The sequence below is a fragment of the Peromyscus eremicus genome, chromosome 6 (assembly GCF_949786415.1).
Source record: "Peromyscus eremicus chromosome 6, PerEre_H2_v1, whole genome shotgun sequence".
Classification (NCBI taxonomy): Eukaryota; Metazoa; Chordata; class Mammalia; order Rodentia; family Cricetidae; genus Peromyscus; species Peromyscus eremicus.
In genome coordinates, this window is record NC_081421.1 from 88720986 (window position 1) to 88739509 (window position 18524).

General features: G+C 39.0%; 1 protein-coding gene across 2 annotated transcripts in view; it reads right to left on the reverse strand.

Annotated features, from left to right (window-relative positions):
• Agl (amylo-alpha-1, 6-glucosidase, 4-alpha-glucanotransferase) overlaps positions 1–18524 on the reverse strand; it is a 93671-nt gene that overhangs the window by 32302 nt on the left and 42845 nt on the right. The window contains exons 4-20 of one of the 2 annotated variants that reach the window (XM_059266158.1): positions 18242–18408; positions 17204–17407; positions 14344–14525; positions 14096–14207; positions 13610–13733; positions 13025–13127; positions 12839–12936; positions 11434–11573; positions 9652–9839; positions 7564–7687; positions 3514–3677; positions 3163–3264; positions 2912–3067; positions 2646–2796; positions 1035–1159; positions 836–948; positions 367–501 (exon numbers count right to left, since the gene is read on the reverse strand). In XM_059266158.1, the coding sequence (XP_059122141.1) occupies positions 367–501; positions 836–948; positions 1035–1159; positions 2646–2796; positions 2912–3067; positions 3163–3264; positions 3514–3677; positions 7564–7687; positions 9652–9839; positions 11434–11573; positions 12839–12936; positions 13025–13127; positions 13610–13733; positions 14096–14207; positions 14344–14525; positions 17204–17407; positions 18242–18408 (2388 nt within the window). Of the gene's footprint in view, positions 1–366; positions 502–835; positions 949–1034; positions 1160–2645; positions 2797–2911; positions 3068–3162; positions 3265–3513; positions 3678–7563; positions 7688–9651; positions 9840–11433; positions 11574–12838; positions 12937–13024; positions 13128–13609; positions 13734–14095; positions 14283–14343; positions 14526–17203; positions 17408–18241; positions 18409–18524 lie in introns of those variants that run through there. The other variant, XM_059266157.1, reaches the window with a different exon arrangement.

An 18524-nucleotide genomic window follows, 5' to 3' on the forward strand; every position in this document is an offset into this window, starting at 1 on the left:
AAAACAATAATATGTTGACATTAAAAATGATATGGTAAGCAGTATAATGTATGCAACTAAATCTTAGAGAGATTAGAAAAATCATGCTTATATATATAGATAGATAGATAGAGAGAGAGAGAGAGAGAGAGAGAGAATCTATAGAGAAAGAATATATAAGCATGAAGAGGTGCACAGGTGAGCACACACACAAATGATGAAGTGACAGACTGAAATGTTAACAGTGGCTGATGCTGACATCAATGGCCTGCAGACCACACTTTGAGTAGTAGCAAGGAGAGAAAGCATGCTTACAACTGTCCAGATCAGGCTAGGGGTAGCGCATCATTGTTGAGGTGGTAGATCTATAAAATAGGGAATACTTACGAAGCGAAGGGGGTTTTTAATATAGGATTTGAGTTGTCAACAGCAAGGCTTCCAGATTTAAATAGAGAGCTGAACTGGGTCAGGTGATTTCGAAGAATTCCGACAGCGACTTGAGCATGTGGATCAAGACTAACTCTGAATAATGTTGATAAAAAAAACAGGTAACTTTTAGTTTATTCAAACTTAACAAGATACACAAACTATTTTTTTCTAGATTTTTAAAAAATGTTATGTGCCTCTGTGTGTACAAATTGAATGTGTGCAGGTGCCCAGAGAGAGCAGAAGAAGACATCAGATCCTCTGGAACTGGAGGTATAGGTGGTTGTGAGCACCTGACATGGCTGCTGGGATCTGAACCAGGTCCTCTACAATATCAGCAAGCACTCTTAACCGCTGAGCCATCGCTCCAGACCCCCCAAAATATTTTCAATATAAGTAAAGTCAACCGTTTGAACTCTAATTAACATACCTGAATATGATAACACTTCCTGGTGATAGATTTTCAAATTCTATTTCCTGAATATATTCATTGGGACCCTTTGTAGAAACTCCAGCCTGTTTGACAATTTTACTTTCATGAAGCTTGAAAAAGATACAGAAAATCCATTCATTAACTAATTTAAATTTCTTAAACTATTAAGCACAGTGAAAACCAGAACCCCAAATACCTGGATGTGCTCTCTGAATTCCACCGTCACATTCGGCATCCCATTGATTGAACTCTCATCTTTTTTATACGGTTTTGTATTCCTCTCAACTGTTCTAGCTTCAAGAACTACTTCTTCAATTTTGCCTAGGAAAATATAAACATTTTAACAAAAACTATTCTAATGTACATTCAAAATTTAGTGTTAGGAGAGAGACTCTTTAAAGATCAAATACTCACATAACAAGAGATGAAATTACCATTTAGTGAACTGGATAATGGGAATGTTCTGAGAATGATCAGGATCAACACAAATCCTGAGATAGTACTGTGTTCTCTAAGAGTTCTTTAAGATAATATGGAGCTGGGAGTGTAGGTCAGTGGTGCAATGCATGCTTGGTGCGTGTAACACCCAATACCAAAAAATACTAAATAAACAAAAGGAAAACTAAGTAAGATATTAGCAAAGACCGGATCAGATCACTAAAGCAGGTAATGAATATTTAACCCTAAAATTCTTTAGGTTGACAATTTTTGTTGTTATTTTTTGTTTTTTTGAGATAGGGTTTCACTGTGTAGCCCTGGCTATCCCAGAACTCACTCTGTAGACCAGGATGGCCTCTAACTCACAGAAATCTGCCTGCCTCTGCCTCCCAAGTGCTGGGATTAAAGGCGTGTGCCACCACCGTCTAGCTAGGTTGACAATTTTTAAAAGTTGAAGCCATAGATATTTAGCAACTAGCAAGAAATATAGAATATGGGCTGGGCATGGATATGTGAATCTGTAATCCTAGCAACTTAAGAGGCTGAGACAGAACAACACCTCTAGGTCCAGGGCTAGCCTCGTTGGTTTTAGACTAGCCTGTATGACTATGTTCCTGTCACCTTAAAAAAATACACACACAAATACATAGACACACAGACACACACACAACACACACACAGAATGGATTTTTTTTAGACTTTTCATTCAATTAACAAGCAGTTGCTATTTGTGTAGGAGTATGCTGTGTTATACTACACTATCTAAAATAGTAAGGAGTAAAATGTAGACATCTAGCAAAAAGCCAACCAACAATAAGGGAAGATCTCAGGAACATATAAATGTCAAAGATAGACAGATTATATACTTAGAGACAGGACTTCAGTCCTTGAAGGCTATAAATAATCATATATCAGTGGGTAAGAAGACTACATAGAGAATAATAAAAATATCTACTTGGCTGAATGCCAGACTGACAGAAGGCTTAGGATGGTCGATGAGGATGGGTTATGAGCAGTCTTAATATTTGCCTTTTAAATACATACACATGTATATATGTGTATATAGTATGTGTATAGATGTTATGCACATGTAAAAATAGATACACATGTTATCCACAGTATAAGGAAACACATGTTAATATGTATTAGGGAAAAAAAAGGGATACATTAAAATGCAAACAAAAGTATTTCACAACTCAAACAATGTTAATGTTCAGGAATATTCTTGTCTAGATTTTGTTCCATGCAGTGAAATTGCCTCCATCTAAGTTCTTTTCTGAACTAAGTTTATATGTCATATATGACATATGAAGACAATGTGCTAATGTAACTTCGTGATGTAATTCCACCAGTGCGTGGATTAGATTACCAGGGATGCACATTTGAGGCACTTCTTTGCTGTAAAATGACGTCTTGGGGTTCCTAAAAGCAGTCCTGGACACAGCGACAACCGACTGGTGGATGCTCGGTGAGTGCCTTGTGACCGCCACTATGTCTTCGTCCACTTGGTCCACGTACACCTGAGAAGTGGGGGAAACTGGCTCAGCGCTGCGTCTGGAAACAAGGGCTCAGTCCAGAAGGTCTTCCTTTGAAATGCAAAGTCCAGAGGGCAATTTTTAAAATTTCATTTCTTACTTGAATGAAACCCTTGGCTCCCAGCTCTTGATGGAGTCTATTGATGGCACATCTGGCTGCAATGATCCCACTCTGGACATTAACATCTCCTGCATTTGACGGCGTTGCCCCAGCATTCCATTTAGTATAAAATCGTTCTTCAGCAACCACTGAGATCTGAAGAGGTAAAGCTTGGTCACATGTGCATGTTAATTACAATGAAAACGTGGATAAAAATGACCAGTGCTGCTGGCCATGTGGATTCAACACACCTGATGGGGCACTAGCTCATCATAGCCTCTTGTACTTCCACTAGCACAACACGCCATGGAGACAATCGTGGTACTTGGAAGAGCATCGTAGGCTGATCTGTGCTAGAAAAGAAGAAAGCAGAAACTCACGTTCCTTCAAATGCGAAGTGACATGCACACTCCATCAGCCAAGAACAAGTACAGACATACTCTGGAAGGCATGTGATTTGTTTCAAAACAACAAAACACTTCAAAATCAAGGCATTTCAACACTTAAAAAGTATGTGGATATCACTGCCATCAAGCACCAGACGGCTAAATATTGAAACATTTAGCAAAATTAGGCAGTACAAGAAACAGGTTGATGCTTACCACAATGGGACACTCATTGTCGTGGGTGATGTCCATAAACAGGGCATGCGCAATAGCTGGCATCAGAGGCCTCAAAGAGGGCTGCACAAAGGATCCGACAGGCTCCCCTCCGTATCGGTAAACTAATCTGCCCTCTTCATGACTGTTATATGCGCTCATGGCCTCTGCAGACAGAACAGAGCAGTTTATTAACCTGTTCCTCACAATGTCCAAGAGAAGGTTAGATTCTGATCATGACTGACTTTCAAGGCATATCAACGTTATTAAAAGTGGGGTTAAGTCATTAAGCAAATGTCACCAACTCCAAGTGACCAACACTTAACTACAATTTAACTGGAGAAACAACTTGAGTAGAAAAAGGATCAATAGCTATTCACTGGGATGCTGATTATATTAAAGCTTTGGGAAAAATATCTAAAAAATGCATCATATAGTAGTAGGTTAAAACAGATTTGTGTATTTTCAAAATATACAAACACAGTTCTGTTTTTGAGTCAGAAACTTACCATCCCTACCTCTCTCCCTTTCTCCCTCACCCTTTCAAATCACTTAGTCACTTCTGTGGACATATCGTGTGTGCACAGGTGCCACCATATGTGTACAAGTCAGAGGACAACTTTCAGGAGTCTGCTGTCTCCTTCCACCATGTGGGCTCTGGGGACCTAACTCAGGTCACCTGGCTTGGGGACAAGCATCTTTACTCACTGAGTCATCTCACCAGCTTTCTTTCCTTTTATTTTTTGAGACAGGATCTCAAAAAAAAATGTATCCTAGGCTAGTCTGTAACTTAGGTAGCCCAAGCTGGCCCTAAACATGTGATCTTCTTGCCTCAGTCTCCTAAGTGGTGAGATTACAGGTATAAACCATCATACCTGGCCTCACTGGTCTTTCTGTTTGAAATTAAGTATCTCAGTACAAACTAGAAATTTTACCTGTTAAAAGGAAACTCAGTTATATTAGGTATTACATAAAGGGCTATTACATGCCTTGTAATCCACTTAAATAAAAGCGAAGCATCTCATTGTTGCTGTGGAACAATCCTCTTGTACACTGTAAAGATTTCTCACTCGAATTGGTTTAATAAAATGCTGATTGGCCAGTAGCCACGTAGGAAAGTATAGGCGGGGCAACCATACTAAAGATGATGGAAAGGAGATGGGCAGAGTCAGGTGTTGCCAGCCAGATGCAGAGGGAGCAGGAGATGAACATGTCATGCTAATAAAGGTACCGCAATGTGGCAAAGCATAAATAGAAATATGGGTTAACTTAAAATGTAAGAGCTAATTAGTAATAAGCCTGAGCTATTGGCTGAGCATTTATAATTAATATAAGCTTCTGTGTGGTAATTTGGGAAGTGGCTGCTGGGAATTTGGGAACAGGCAGTCAGGACAGGAAATATCCCTTTATATATGGTGCTCCAATTTGTGGCCAAAATTTCCGCATAAAACCCGACAAAGCTTAAAAAAGGATTCCAAACACATAAAAATAGAGTCAAATTTGACTTCTTGGTAACTGCTTTTTCTCTGGTGGGCTCTGTTTGCTGAGAGTGAATAGAGGCATGGCTCCTTTAAGAGATGGTTTCCTAACTCAGCATTAGCAGCAAAAACCATGCAGCTCTTTTAAGAGGTCCTACTACCAAACGCTTAAATGGTATTTGTGAGTAGTGGGTGGTATACTACTTGGTGGCAGTGTGAATCCAGAAACTTCTCAGAGTTGGGGCAATGAACGTGGCTTGCTGGTACCTCCACGGTGAAGGTAGGCTCTCAGAACCAAAGAATGGGGCGGAGCCAGCCACTACAGCCATCACTTTGGTCCTAGCCATGCCTCTTAGCAGTTTAAAGATTCATGTGGTCAGCAAAAGATAGAGATATGCAGTAAAGATAGATTAAGACAAAAAAACAAAAAACAACAAAACCTCTAAACGATTTATAGTGTGTTTAAAAATATATATAGGCTTGGGAAAGAAAAGAAAAAGGGTAGAAAAAGGCCTTAAAAAAGAAATAGAGTAATAAAAAATATAATAAGCCATGTAAAGATGGAAAACAAACATAGAGAGTCTGGATTATGCATATTAATGTGTTGTCTTTAAAATTTTTGGCTGCTAAGAGACCTTCGATTATGGAAACTGGTAGATTAAATCAACCTATATATTTTAAAAATATCTTGAATTCAAAATTTAAGTCAAAAGATGTGTTACTCTTGGAAAGAGGTTCTGCTTTTATTTCTACAAGAAAGGCTCTGGATTCATTCTGGGTTAAGAAAAATCAGGTCTGATAAAGAAAGACCCCTTGAAAAATCTCTGATGGGAACTGATGGCCCAAATGATCCATCATTTCAGAGCACCTCTGTTGCAGTTTCCTCTGAGCTCTACATCCAGAACAGCTTCAAGGCTGCTGGCTGAGATGATCCAGCCTCACAGATGACACTAGTCAAAACTTAACCATTATCCTAAATTTTCTCAGGGTCCCTCAAAGATTATCAGCACGCCCAATCAGCAGGAAGTAGTCTAGAGAACTACACCCACATTCCAAAATATTGGTTACAAATGTTTTTTATTGTTTAGGGGGGTTGGTTACAAGTTGTTATTGATAATGGTCAGGAAAAAAGTTGAACAAAGGAGATTAGATTCAGTGATCTCATTCTAAAAAGAAAAAAGGGGGATATAGAAATAATAGGATAAAAGGGTAGATTATTGAATCTACTTTAATCCATAAAAAAGCTATTAATCTCAGAATATTTTACATTGGTATGAATTTTAGTTTATTGTTCCAAATTTAAAGTTAATTTTGTTATACTGTATGTATATTTCTACTCTAGTTTAGGGTATTATGTTTATGCAGCTCATTTAAAAATGTAATATATAATTAAGAAATGTAGATTAACGGTCATCTATAATAGTCAAACTTATAGTCATGTTAGGTATGTTTTCAAGGTCATACACATATATTTAGATAGATAATCTTCAAACACTTCAAAGACTTACAGAATATGGAATTTAATATGTTTAATAACCTAAGGTCTTTCACGACAGTGAGACATGTCTGCTCCTGGCAGCAACAATCTACTTCAGAGAAGATGATTGGCATCAAAGAAGCTTCATATGGAGTTTGTTTTCTTTATGGCAAAAGCTAGCCATATGGGCAAAGAAACTGGCCATGCCTCAACTGCTGACAGTTATTGTTCAAACTGGACAGAGGGACACAAAACAAAGTGACTGCAGAACTTTGCCAAGACAAGGTAGGACAGTGCTTCAGAATTCCGTTTCACAGTAAAGTCTGTAAGATATGCTAGGCCTGTAGGCCAAAGAGGATGACCCAACGTTATAGAGGAACCTTGGGTGACTGTCCAGGCAGACTGATGTCCCTTTCATTATGTAACATTTCACCCTTCTGGGGTCTTTGATGGAGTTGAATACTAAATGGTTATAATTATAGTTTTCCTTAGTTATATAGATACAAAAATTTAGGCTCACCAAGAAAAGATAGATAATTAGGTATTTTCTCTAATTTTGCCAAATACAGATAGACTGGATACTATAACTGTAATTCTTACTTGATAACCGTTTTTGTTGTATACAATCTTACATAATTTTTATAATCTATGTTAAAGTTAAAACCTTCTTTTTAATTAGACAAAAGGGGGAAATGCTATGGAACAATCCTCTTGTACGCTATAAAGATTTGTCACTTGAATTGGTTTAATAAAATGCTAACTGGCCAGCAGGAAGTATAGGCAGGGCAACCAAACTAATGATGATGTGAAGGAAATGGGCAGAATCAGGAGTCACCAGCCAGACACAGAGGGAGTAGATGAACGTGCCATGCTAATAAAGGTACCACCATGTAGCAAAGCATAAATAGAAATATGAGTTAACTTAAAATATAAGAGCTAGTTAGTAATAAGCCTGAGCTATCAGGCGGACATTTATAATTAATATAAGCTTCTGTATGGTAATTTGGGAAGAGGTTACTGGGTATTGGGGAACAGGCAGTTGGGATAGGAAACATCCATTTACAATCTCAGATAGGAAATGGACTTCAGTGAGCCTACCTCTTATTAAGGAACTGATGCCCAGTCTAGTAACAAAGATATTGTCCAGCTCTTCGCTTCCTGTGAACAGCTCAGCCACTACATAAAGATTGGGCTGTAATTTTCTAGCAGCATCCAGCATGTACTGCAAAAAGCATAGTCACAAATGTAAAAGAAAGAAGAGAGCAGGACGGAGAGGGAAGGAGGGACAAGACTAGGTGTGGATTTGACATGAAATAGGTACAAGGGAACACAAAAGGAAGTACCAAATAAAGTTTGATGTGCACATGAGAGACAACATGAAAGATCGGCACCCGTGCAGGCCCGAGGGTTTACAGAGAACAGCAGTGAAAAGAAGATTAGGTTTGTAGACACAGGGACAGAGGGGAAGGAAAGAGAAAAAAGGAAAATGTTAGTGTCATTAAAACACAGCCTGTGACACTGCAATTCTGCCAGACTTCCCCTGTTTTTATTTGTTCTTAATACCTCCAATAAGATTATTAATCTCTGGGGGGCTAATTAAGTCAGAACTGATAGTTATATCTGATGGTGAATTATTCAGTAAAGGTTAGGCTAAACTCATTCTGTAGATGACAACAAATGCCAGCACCTTACCACTTCTACACATGCGTGTACCTATGTGTGTGTGTGTAATGCATATGTAACATTGGTGCTACTGATTTACCAGAGAAACAGATAACAGTGGTTAATAATCAGATTGTTACCATTTTTTTTTTTAAGGAATTCTTACGCAGAGGTCGTAAAATACCTGTAATTTTATTAGCTAAGAAGTAGAATCCTAGAGGACTTTGCCATTTAAATTTAATTTGCTATATAACATTATAACAATGTTACAAATATGGCTTTTTTACTGTTGCTAAAAGCACAGCTGAAAAAGACTCTCTGCTTCAAATTTTTAGAGGTAAATAATGTTCTACCAGCCTAGTTAATGTTTCCTATCAAATCTCTCCCATTAAAACCATCTGAAATCACAAAAACACATACACATACATACACACAGAGAGAAAATGTGAACTAAATAAGTTAATGTGTTTTTTATATAAGCACTTTTTCTTTTCATTTTTTGAGACAGGGTCTCTCTATGTATCCCTGGTTGTCCTGGAACTCACTCTGTAGACCAGGCTGGGCCTCAAACTCACAGAGATCACCTGCCTCTGCCTCAAACTCACAGAGATCACCTGCCTCTGCCTCAAACTCACAAAGATCACCTGCCTCTGCCTTCTAGTGCTGGGATTAAAGGTATGAGCCACTAAACCAGGCTTATAAGTACATATTTTCACGAACCATCACTTTAAAAACTACTAAATTTATCTTTATAAGAGGTAGAGTAAATACTGACATTGCTCAAAAGCCTAAAGAACAGATTACAGTTAGCGTTCATTTATGTTTCTAAAGGTGACTGATTAAAATTGAATTAATGAGGCTCAAATTAGCTTTAATAAGCCACAGTGTTAGTGTTTAAATGTCCATTATAAGGGCTAGGGGTTATAGCTCAGAACAGAACACAGTACTGCAATGTGCAATGCCCAAGTACCCCTAAATGAAAACAAAAGCCTAAGTTGAATAATTACTGTAATGTATAATACGCTATTCAACTTTGCATTTATAATATATATTGGAAACAACCTAAAAGACACCTTAATATTTTATATATTGTCAATAAAGTTATCATGCATATTATTACATAAAATTATGATATTTTTTCTAAATTTAAAAACTAACTTACTAAACATTTTATAGCCTAGTATTCTATAACAGTTATATCAAAAGATTGCTAGAAGCTGGGCATGGTGGTGCACATCTTTAATCTCAGCACTATGGAGGCAGAGGCAGGTGGATCGCTGAGTTCGAGGCCAGTCTGACCTACAGAACCAGTCCCAGGACAACCAGGGTTACACAGTGAAATCCTGTCTCAGAAATCAAAAACAAAACCAGGTTGTTAGAATTAGATAAGCTGTCATATGTGTCAAATATTACTACTAAATCAACAGCAATGTACAAGAGCAGCCCAGACCTGTGTGGCAGGAACTTCAGGAAGCTACCAGATGTCACTGTATTTCTTTGTCAAGGAAAAGGAGTTGTTCGTACCTCAGCCACGTGAAGAGGTGTGGAGTGGCAGTTGTCAAGACGCACTCCCTGGAAGTAAGTGGCAGTTATCTCAGTGTATTTCTTCATGTGTGCCCACAGATAAGGACAGTCCTCCGGCTTATTCCCATAGCGCAGTTTAACACTGTCACCCCAGCAAATCAGTTCTCTCCTTAAATAAACCTCTGAGCCTGGAAAAGAACAATTGCCTTCAGTGGTGCATGAAATTGGATGACAACAATTACCCCAAGGAAACAATGCTGTTTTCAAACTGTTATTTCTTCCATAAATGATATTCTGGCTAAATTTAAAAAATTAATTATGATTTTATCTTATGCGTATGGGTGTTTTGCCTGCATGTATGTCTGTATACCATGTATGTGCTTGGTGCTCTCAGGGACCAGAAGAGGGTGGTTGATTATCTGGAACTGGAGTTGCTCTAAACTGGTGAGCCATTTCTCCAGTCTCCTGGATAAAATTACATCTAAAATGAGGATGAGAATATAGCTCAGGTATATAGCACTTATGTATGTAAAAGGCATTGGGTTGAACTCCCAACACTTTGGGGGGAAAAAAGTAAAATGGCATAGGATGAAGTTTCAAGACATCAATTTTAGCTCCTAACTATTCTGTAAAAGTTCTAGCTTTAGAGTCAGTCCCCACTTAAGATGTAAGCTCAATATACAAAGTTCAAGCTCTTTCTTAAGGAGAAATATTTACAGTGATATCATTCTGTTTTTAAAACTTTAGTTCTTGTTTTGAGAGAGGACTTTGAGCAAGTTCCTGGAACTCACTCTATAGACCAGGCTGGCCTCGAACTCACACAGATCCGCCTGCTTCTGCCTCCCCAGAGTTAGCATTAAAGGTGCACAACACCATGCCCCAAAGTTTTACACAAATTTTTAAAGCTCCAGCTCTACCCTTAAATTTTCCTCACCACTCCTTTTAGCAACAGGTATATTAAAACCATGGTGTACAGCAGAATGGCTTTTTTCCTTTAGACTTACTAGAAAAGGGAGGACAGAAAAACCTTAACTCAAAACTATATTCTTTAAAAATAAATACAATTTTTAAATTAACTGTAATGTTACTAAAATAAAGTCTTAGCCCTGAAATTCTGGGAGAGAAAAATACAGCAATGGGTTTCCTCCAGTGAAGAAGCTGCAGAGAAGACTCTAAGAGTGAGGAGGAAGGACTCTGAGGATAACTGTCTCTAGCTTGCCTTTACAGTTAACTTCCCTGGCCAATAAGTGAAAATATCTTACAACAATGTAGTCTAACAAAAGCGGTTTCTAACTTATTTTTTAAAATGTAGTAGAGGGGCTGGAGAGATGACTCAGTGGTTAAGAGTCCTGGCTACTATTCCAGAGGACCTGGGTTCTTCTCCCAGCACCCACATGGTGGCTTACAACTATCTATAAATCCAATCCCAGGGTACCTGACGGCCTCTGTGGGCACTGCATGCATGTGTTACACATACATATATACATGCAGGCAAAACATCTACACACATTAAAAAAAAGCAATAGAATATTCTGCTTAAACTGAATCCTAAGTAGACGGACGCTATATGAAACAGACACATAACAGTTAGTTTGAGAAAATGAGAGGCGGGGGTGAAGGAGACAGGTTCACTCTCAAACTGATGAATTTCTGATACCTCTAGTCAAACAGTTTAAAAATCAAGAACCTACTGTAAAAACAAAAACAACCAATAAAACAGATGCCGGTTTGAGCCTTCCACAAACTCGTGTCCTATCTAGAGAGAAGTGAAAAGTCAGGGACCTGGCTCAGCGAAGTTGCGAAGGGGATCATCGCCCATCACCCATCCATTGTGTGCCATCAGGAAGCAAGCTTTATCTGGGAGGTGCATCATGGACTCTTCTGTGCATAAGGCCATTTCTTCAAAGGGGAAAGTAAAATACCTAGGGAGAGAGAATTAAAAGAAGGTCCACACAAAGAAACTCCATGAAGAGAATGAGAAGGAGCAACATTAAAAACTTGAAGAACTAAAATGAAAAAAATTGAAGAATAGCTAACATTAAATAACCTTCACAACTTCATAGAATTAGGGAAACCACTGAGGATTTCCTACCCTTTAGCTGCCTAACATACACTGTGTGCTTTATAAAAAGTGGATTAATTTTATTTTGCAGATGAGTATTTTGCCTGAACATACTGAGTGCACTGTGTGTAGTTTGGTGGCCGTGGGGCCAGAAGAGGACAACGCATTCCGTGGAACTGGAGTTATGGGTGGTTCCACCAAGCAGAAGCTGGGAATTGAACCCAGGTCCTCGCAGGAGCAGCAAGTGCTCTTACTTGCTGAGCCATCTTTCTAGCCCCGATGCTGCAGGTTTCACGTAAGGAGCGAGGTGTTGCTCTCTCCGACTAGCACTGAATTTACTACTGCCGAGTGCTATCCGTACAGTGTTTCCAAAAGTTCATGCACTGGGACCTTAACTCCTTTGCCCCTCTCCTTCTTTAGACACAGCCTCACTTTCAGCACAGGGACCCCGAGCTTGGACTTCTCCCGTCTCGGCTTCCATACTGTGGGATTAGACATGTGCCACCACACCAGGTGGGGAGCCTTAATTTCTTAGCGTGGTGGTGCTGGGAGATGGGGCCCAGGACAGGGGTCCTGGTTCTGGGCAGGACACCCTCGTGAGTGATTAACATCTTTCTCTTCTGGGTGAGTTCTTGCACAGTTATCATGATGGTGGGTTTCAGAAGTCACCTTACGTTTTGTGTCTTCCATCTACACTCACTTGCCTGTCATCTTCCTGCCATGAATGGAGACAGCCCAAAGCCCTGGCCAGAAAATCAGCAGATACTGCTGCCATGTTCTTAGACTTCCTGGCCTGTGGACCCTGAACCAAATTAAACTCCCTTTCTTTATAAATTACCCAATCTTGGGCATTCTGCTTTAGCAACAGTGAACAGACTGACATTAAATATACAGTTCTCCAGAAATACCAACATAAATAAATGTAATTTGGTTCAAACTGCTGCTTGTTTTTCTAATTAAAGACTTGTTTATGAAAATTAATCAGTAATAAGCCTATTTCTGAATCAGAACTTCTATTTCAATATACTGTATTGAAGAAAAAGAAATATTAGGTCAAGTTGAAAAGTTAAATGCTCTCAACTTTTATTATCATCAAGAGGACATTTTTTAAAATAGAATGTATACCTGGTAACTAAAGGATGTTTTCTAGTGACGGGTCCTAGTTTAGGGCCATGGCCAGCCAGTCGTTCATAAAACACGTTTCCCAAGAGACAATTAACGGCCTACAAAACATTGAATTACGTTACAATGCCAATGGAAACGCCAGGGACTCAGACTCAAAGAAAAGCAGCGATTCAGAGCTGGCTGGACCTGTTCCTGGTGGCAGCTGGTGAGGTGGTGCTTCTCTGCATTCAACTCCTCAAGTCTCTTCCGGAAGGAGTTACAGCACTCTTCAATTGCAGCTGGCCCGGCGCTAGCAGACAGAGGAAAACAAGCATTAGTGCTTTCAAAACCCAGACTTGAACATTTCCCAACAAGTGTCACAGAAATCTTAAACACTGTCATCAGGAGTGAGGAGCCTTTTCAGTTGTAAAAGTTTTAGTTACACGTTTAGCACGATGGCCTGACACAGAGAATGTGGGAAAAGTCAGGTCTTGAAATTGTAAGAACAGGGCCGATTACTTCAGTTTATTTTAAAAGCATGTCACATTTGTTATTTATTAAGTATGTACAAGTTGTGTATGTGTATGGGTGTGCACAGCATGTGTGTGGTGATCAAAGGACAGCTTTCCAGAGTGGATTTTCTTCTTCTGAGGATCAATTTCAAGTGGTCAGCAAGCACCCTGACCTACTGAGTCGCCTCATCAACACCTTCCTTTATTCATTTTCAATGAAGGCTTTAATGAACAGTATCAGTATTTATGAGTAACATTACCGGGGAAAAGCATAACATACTCATGCGGTACAAAAGTCGCCAGTGCGATGCTCATATCGACAGCACAGCCGAGCCGTCTGTATTCAGGGTCCTGAATAATTTTAAGATGTTCCTTTGGATCAGATTTAGTTACTCTCTTGTTTTCTGAAAGAAAGAAAAAATTGTATTTTAAATGCAAACATTCACAGAAGATTGTAACTGTCACTTTTTCGATTTTTCAGTATATAACTATTTCATAGAAAATAAAACAAAAAGTTAACAGGGATATTTCCTTCCTCCTTCCCCCTCCTACTTACACACAAATGTGCTTCTCCCTCCTGAGTGCTGAGATTAAAGGCACGCGTCACTTTGCCAAGAAAAACTGGAGTTTTGTATTGTAAAAATCCCACAAACATTATCCATAAAGATTTAATAATGATGCTAACTACAGAGAAAGAGTCATCCCTTTAAGAGTAATCTTAAATGTCTTAAAAAGCAATAGGGACAACCTAGTTTAAAGTCTTTACCTTGAATGAGAAGTGTTCTAAATTGTTCAACTGTTTTGTGAACGTCTACTTGGAAAAACTCCCAGAGCTGAATCCTTGGGAAAATGTCCTCCCAAATTATTTTCCGAATGCACTGAAAAATTTCAATGTTAAAAACAACATAAAATGTATCTGACCACATTCCTTTCTCCATATTATACCTATTTCCACTTATATACAGTTAATTTGCTCTTTGGAAGTTTGTGGGGTGGTCTGCTACACACACTTACATTCATGTGTTGATCATTTTCAATCAAAGCAGGGACTCCTTTTTCTCTGTATTTCCCATCTGCCACATCACAGGAGAAATGCCAAAGTGCTCTGTCTAGGATCCAGGCAGGTTTCAAGTGTGGAGAATTAACAAGATTATATGCAGATTCCGGATGTTCATGGATCCACTTACTGTTAGTAGCTTAAAGAAAAGGGAAGAACACATCTTGTAGTCAGACTGGACTTTATAATCACTATTATTTCTAGTTTATTGTTATTTAGTAAGTAACCTATTTACTCAGTGTTTATTTGTACCTACAATAAATAAACAGATGAAAACAGACTACACTAAGAACACAGATCTGGGCTGGAGAGATGGCTCAGAGGTTAAGAACACTGGCTCTTCTTCCTGAGGTTCTGAGTTCAATTCCCAGCAGCCACATGGTGGCTCACAACCATCAATAATGAGATCTGGTGCCCTCTTCTGGTCTGCAGGTGTACACGCAGGCAGAACACTGTATACATAATAAATAAATCTTTAAAAAAAAAAAAAAAAAAAGAACAGAGATCTGATAATAGAAGTTAAACCAAGCAAGGCATGGTGGCTTGTATTTACTTATTTAGTAATTTTTCAAGACAAGGTTTTTCTGTGTCACCCTGCCTGGAACTTGCTCTGTAGACCAGGCTGCCTCAGACTCAGAGATCTGCTTGCCTCTGCCTCCTGAGCTGGGACTAAAGGTGTGTACTACCACTGCACGGCTTGGTGGCTTGTATTTATAACTCCAGCATTTGGGAGGCTAAGGAAGGATTACCACAAGTTTGATGCTTAGCCTGGTCTACACAGTGAATTCCAGGCCAGTCTGGACTACAAAGTGAGACCCTGTCTCAAAAACAAAAACCAAACAAAAACCAAACACTATACTGCAAGTCTCCTGTGTAGCTAGGTGCAACCAGAGACAAAATCTTATGTGATGCACTGTGGGTAGAGTAACATTACACCAGCTGGTGTCTTTAAACTCTTGACTTCCCATCTCCACTAAGTGTGGCAACAGGAGCCAGAGCATCCGTATTTGATTAAACATTGGAAGTTAAGTGTAGGAGATGATGAAGCAACCTGGAAGAACCTGGCTCACCATCATGGCTGAGTGAACACTCATCTTGGAATGCCTATCTTCTGAAAGGGATAAATACAATTTCTTATGAAGTGTCTTAATGAGCCACTGCCTAAGCAGTATTCTAACCTCACTATTTATAGCTCTGTGTCTATATGTGGCTGCTAATTGGATGTGAATGTTATAGGTGTCCAAGTCATTACCAACACTGCCAGTTTTCAGGTGGTGAATATGGAGTTACTGAAATACAAAGTTTTCACCGTAGACTTTGAAGCCTGGTTACAAAGTACATGTAGAAACATCATATTTTGGAATGTATTTTTTTGTTTAGTTTTTGAGAGAGGGTTCCTCTGTGTAGCCTTGGCTGTCCTGGATCTCTCTCTGCAGACCAGGCTGGCCTACAAACTCACACAGAGATCCGCCTGCCTCTGCCTCCTGAGTGCTGGGATTAAAATCATGCGCCACTACTGCCCAGCCTGAATGTATCTTTTTTTTTTTTTTAAAGATTTATTTATTTATGATGTATACAGAAGAGGGTGCCAGATCTCATTACAGATGGTTGTGAGCCACCATGTGGTTGCTGGGAATTGAACTCAGGACCTCTGGAAGAGCAGTTGGTGCTCTTAACCTCTGAGCCATCTTTCCAGCCCTGAATGTATCTTTTTAAAAATCCAACTTTGTTTGCCATTACTATTAGAGATTATTACCAACAGTCATGATATATATATATATATATATATATATATATATATATATATATATATATATGCTTTTAAGTATCTTCATAATTCCTATGGCTACTTAGGAAAGACTTTATGAAACAGCTACACCTCAAAACTGCTCCATCCAGAATTTCCACTGCTGACATATGTAAAGCAGTGGTTTCCAGACTGTCCACACACTGCGGTACACACAGTGGATCCTTGTAAGGCACACAGGGTTAAAGCAGAAGGCCAGGGTGCACAGGCCCCATGAGGCCAGGCAAGCTGCTTGGACAGGTAAGAGGAACAAATACCTCTGTAAGGACGGCTGTCAGGAAAACAACACATCTATGGGGAACCCAAACAGTCTAGTACTCTTTTTAGTACTTTAGATGTCGAACTACACTCTTTTATCACATAAACGATTTGACTTTGAGGATTTATCAATAATTTTCTCTTCAATAATGAGTGCTGTTGTTGGGGACAGAGTCTCATAATATAGCCCTTCTGGTTGGTCTGCAACTCAATGTGTAGCCCAGGCTGGTCTTGAACTCACAGTGACTCCCCCACCTCTGCCTCCCAAGTGCTGGGATTGCTGGCATACCCACCATGCTCAGCATTATATTTTTAAATGTGTGGTACAGAACAAGGGCTCCTGCTGTACAGAATCCCCTTGTCAGTCGGAAAAGTACTTATATTTAGGTGGAAACAAATGTCTAGGTCCCTCTTATGCTCATTCTCCTATTTCTATAAGCATCACATGCAAAGTACTTTCATCTTGACTATATGCTCACCTAACACTGGCATTATTCCATAAAATGGTTTTAAAATCAAAGGCCTCTTAATTGTTTTTTTTTTTTTTAAATCTTTAGAATGAATGTTATATAAGGGCCAGGGATATGCCTAAGTGGCAGACAGATTGCTTTCTTTAGCATTTATGAGGTCCAGTGTTCAATTCCTCACACTACAAAATACTACTAACAACAATAATTTAAAATCAAATGGAAATATTAATAAACAAAACAGTAAGAATTTAATATTCACGCTGAAATCACCGAAGCGCATACCAGTATGATTGTAAACAACATCCGTAATACAAAGAATATTCCACTCTTTTTTCAGTTTGTCTACTAGTTGCCCAACATCATTCCAGGAATATCTTTTATTAGGTCTTGAAAAGTCAGGATTTAATTCTAGCTGATCAGCAAGGGAGTAGCATGACCTAGACAGTCCAAGAGTCTGCAGTGGGGTGAAGTGAATCATGTTGTAACCTACAAGTAAGAAAACACAGACCATCACATGAAAAGGCAAACAGATCACCCTGAAGCTAAGCAAAGTATAAATGTGAGCTTTCTCATCAACAGTAAGACAGACATGCCAGTAGAAAAGGAACCAATGGCTAGGGTTCAAGTCCTAGCTCTACCACAACAGACTGTCAGCAAGTCCACTTACGGCTTTCAGGCTATCACTGTCCTCATCTATGAGAAGTGGGTAATGACATGAGCTATTTGGTAACCATCACCACAGTGCTTAGCTCTTATTAGGTTCAACTGTAATTGCTGACAGGACAGAGCGACATGCACAAAATGTCGTACACAAGTATAAGACTTTAAATGTTCCATGGGACTTGCATTCACCAGAGTTATGCCACTGAAACTTTCATTCCCTTCTTTGTAGTATATTTAGCATGACACTAGAATGTTGATGCTAGTCTACCTTACTTAAGAGGAAAATACAACTGAGTTTCATTTTATTCTTGGCATGTCCAGCAGCATATGCCTTTTATATAGAAAAAGGATAATCAATATTGGCTAATTAAAATCATATATGATGATATATTTTCCTTCATATTTTAATAACTTTACTAACTTTCATGTGCCAAATAAAATCTTATAAATGATAATCATTTTACTTTATGACCGAGTGCCTCCCTTTGTTAACCTGATCCAAAGAACCTGGTATCTGTAGAAGCTGTGGATTTTATTTTTCTCACTACATTAGTAATCAATATTAAAAGGAGAAGGAAAGCCTTTGAGACCTGTATCATAGCAACTCTGTTTAGTTTTAAAATGAAGAAAAGAAAGAGAAAGCAAACTGAACACTACCTGATTCCTTTGCAACCTTTAGTCGGCTTTCCCACTCATCAAAGGGTCCTAAACACTTTGCTAAATATGTCTGGAGAGTAACACAGTCCAGGGGTAACACGTGGTTATCAGCTCCAACACGTAAAACAGGATCCACAACTATGTAACCTCCTCCACTTTTCTCACTTCTAAGGGAAAATAAACAAAACATTTTTAGTTAGTTAGAGGGAAAAAGCAATAATTCAGTTTGATTCTATCTGGAAGGTTAATTGCCCTTAAACCCCTCCCTCTATTCCTCCCTCCC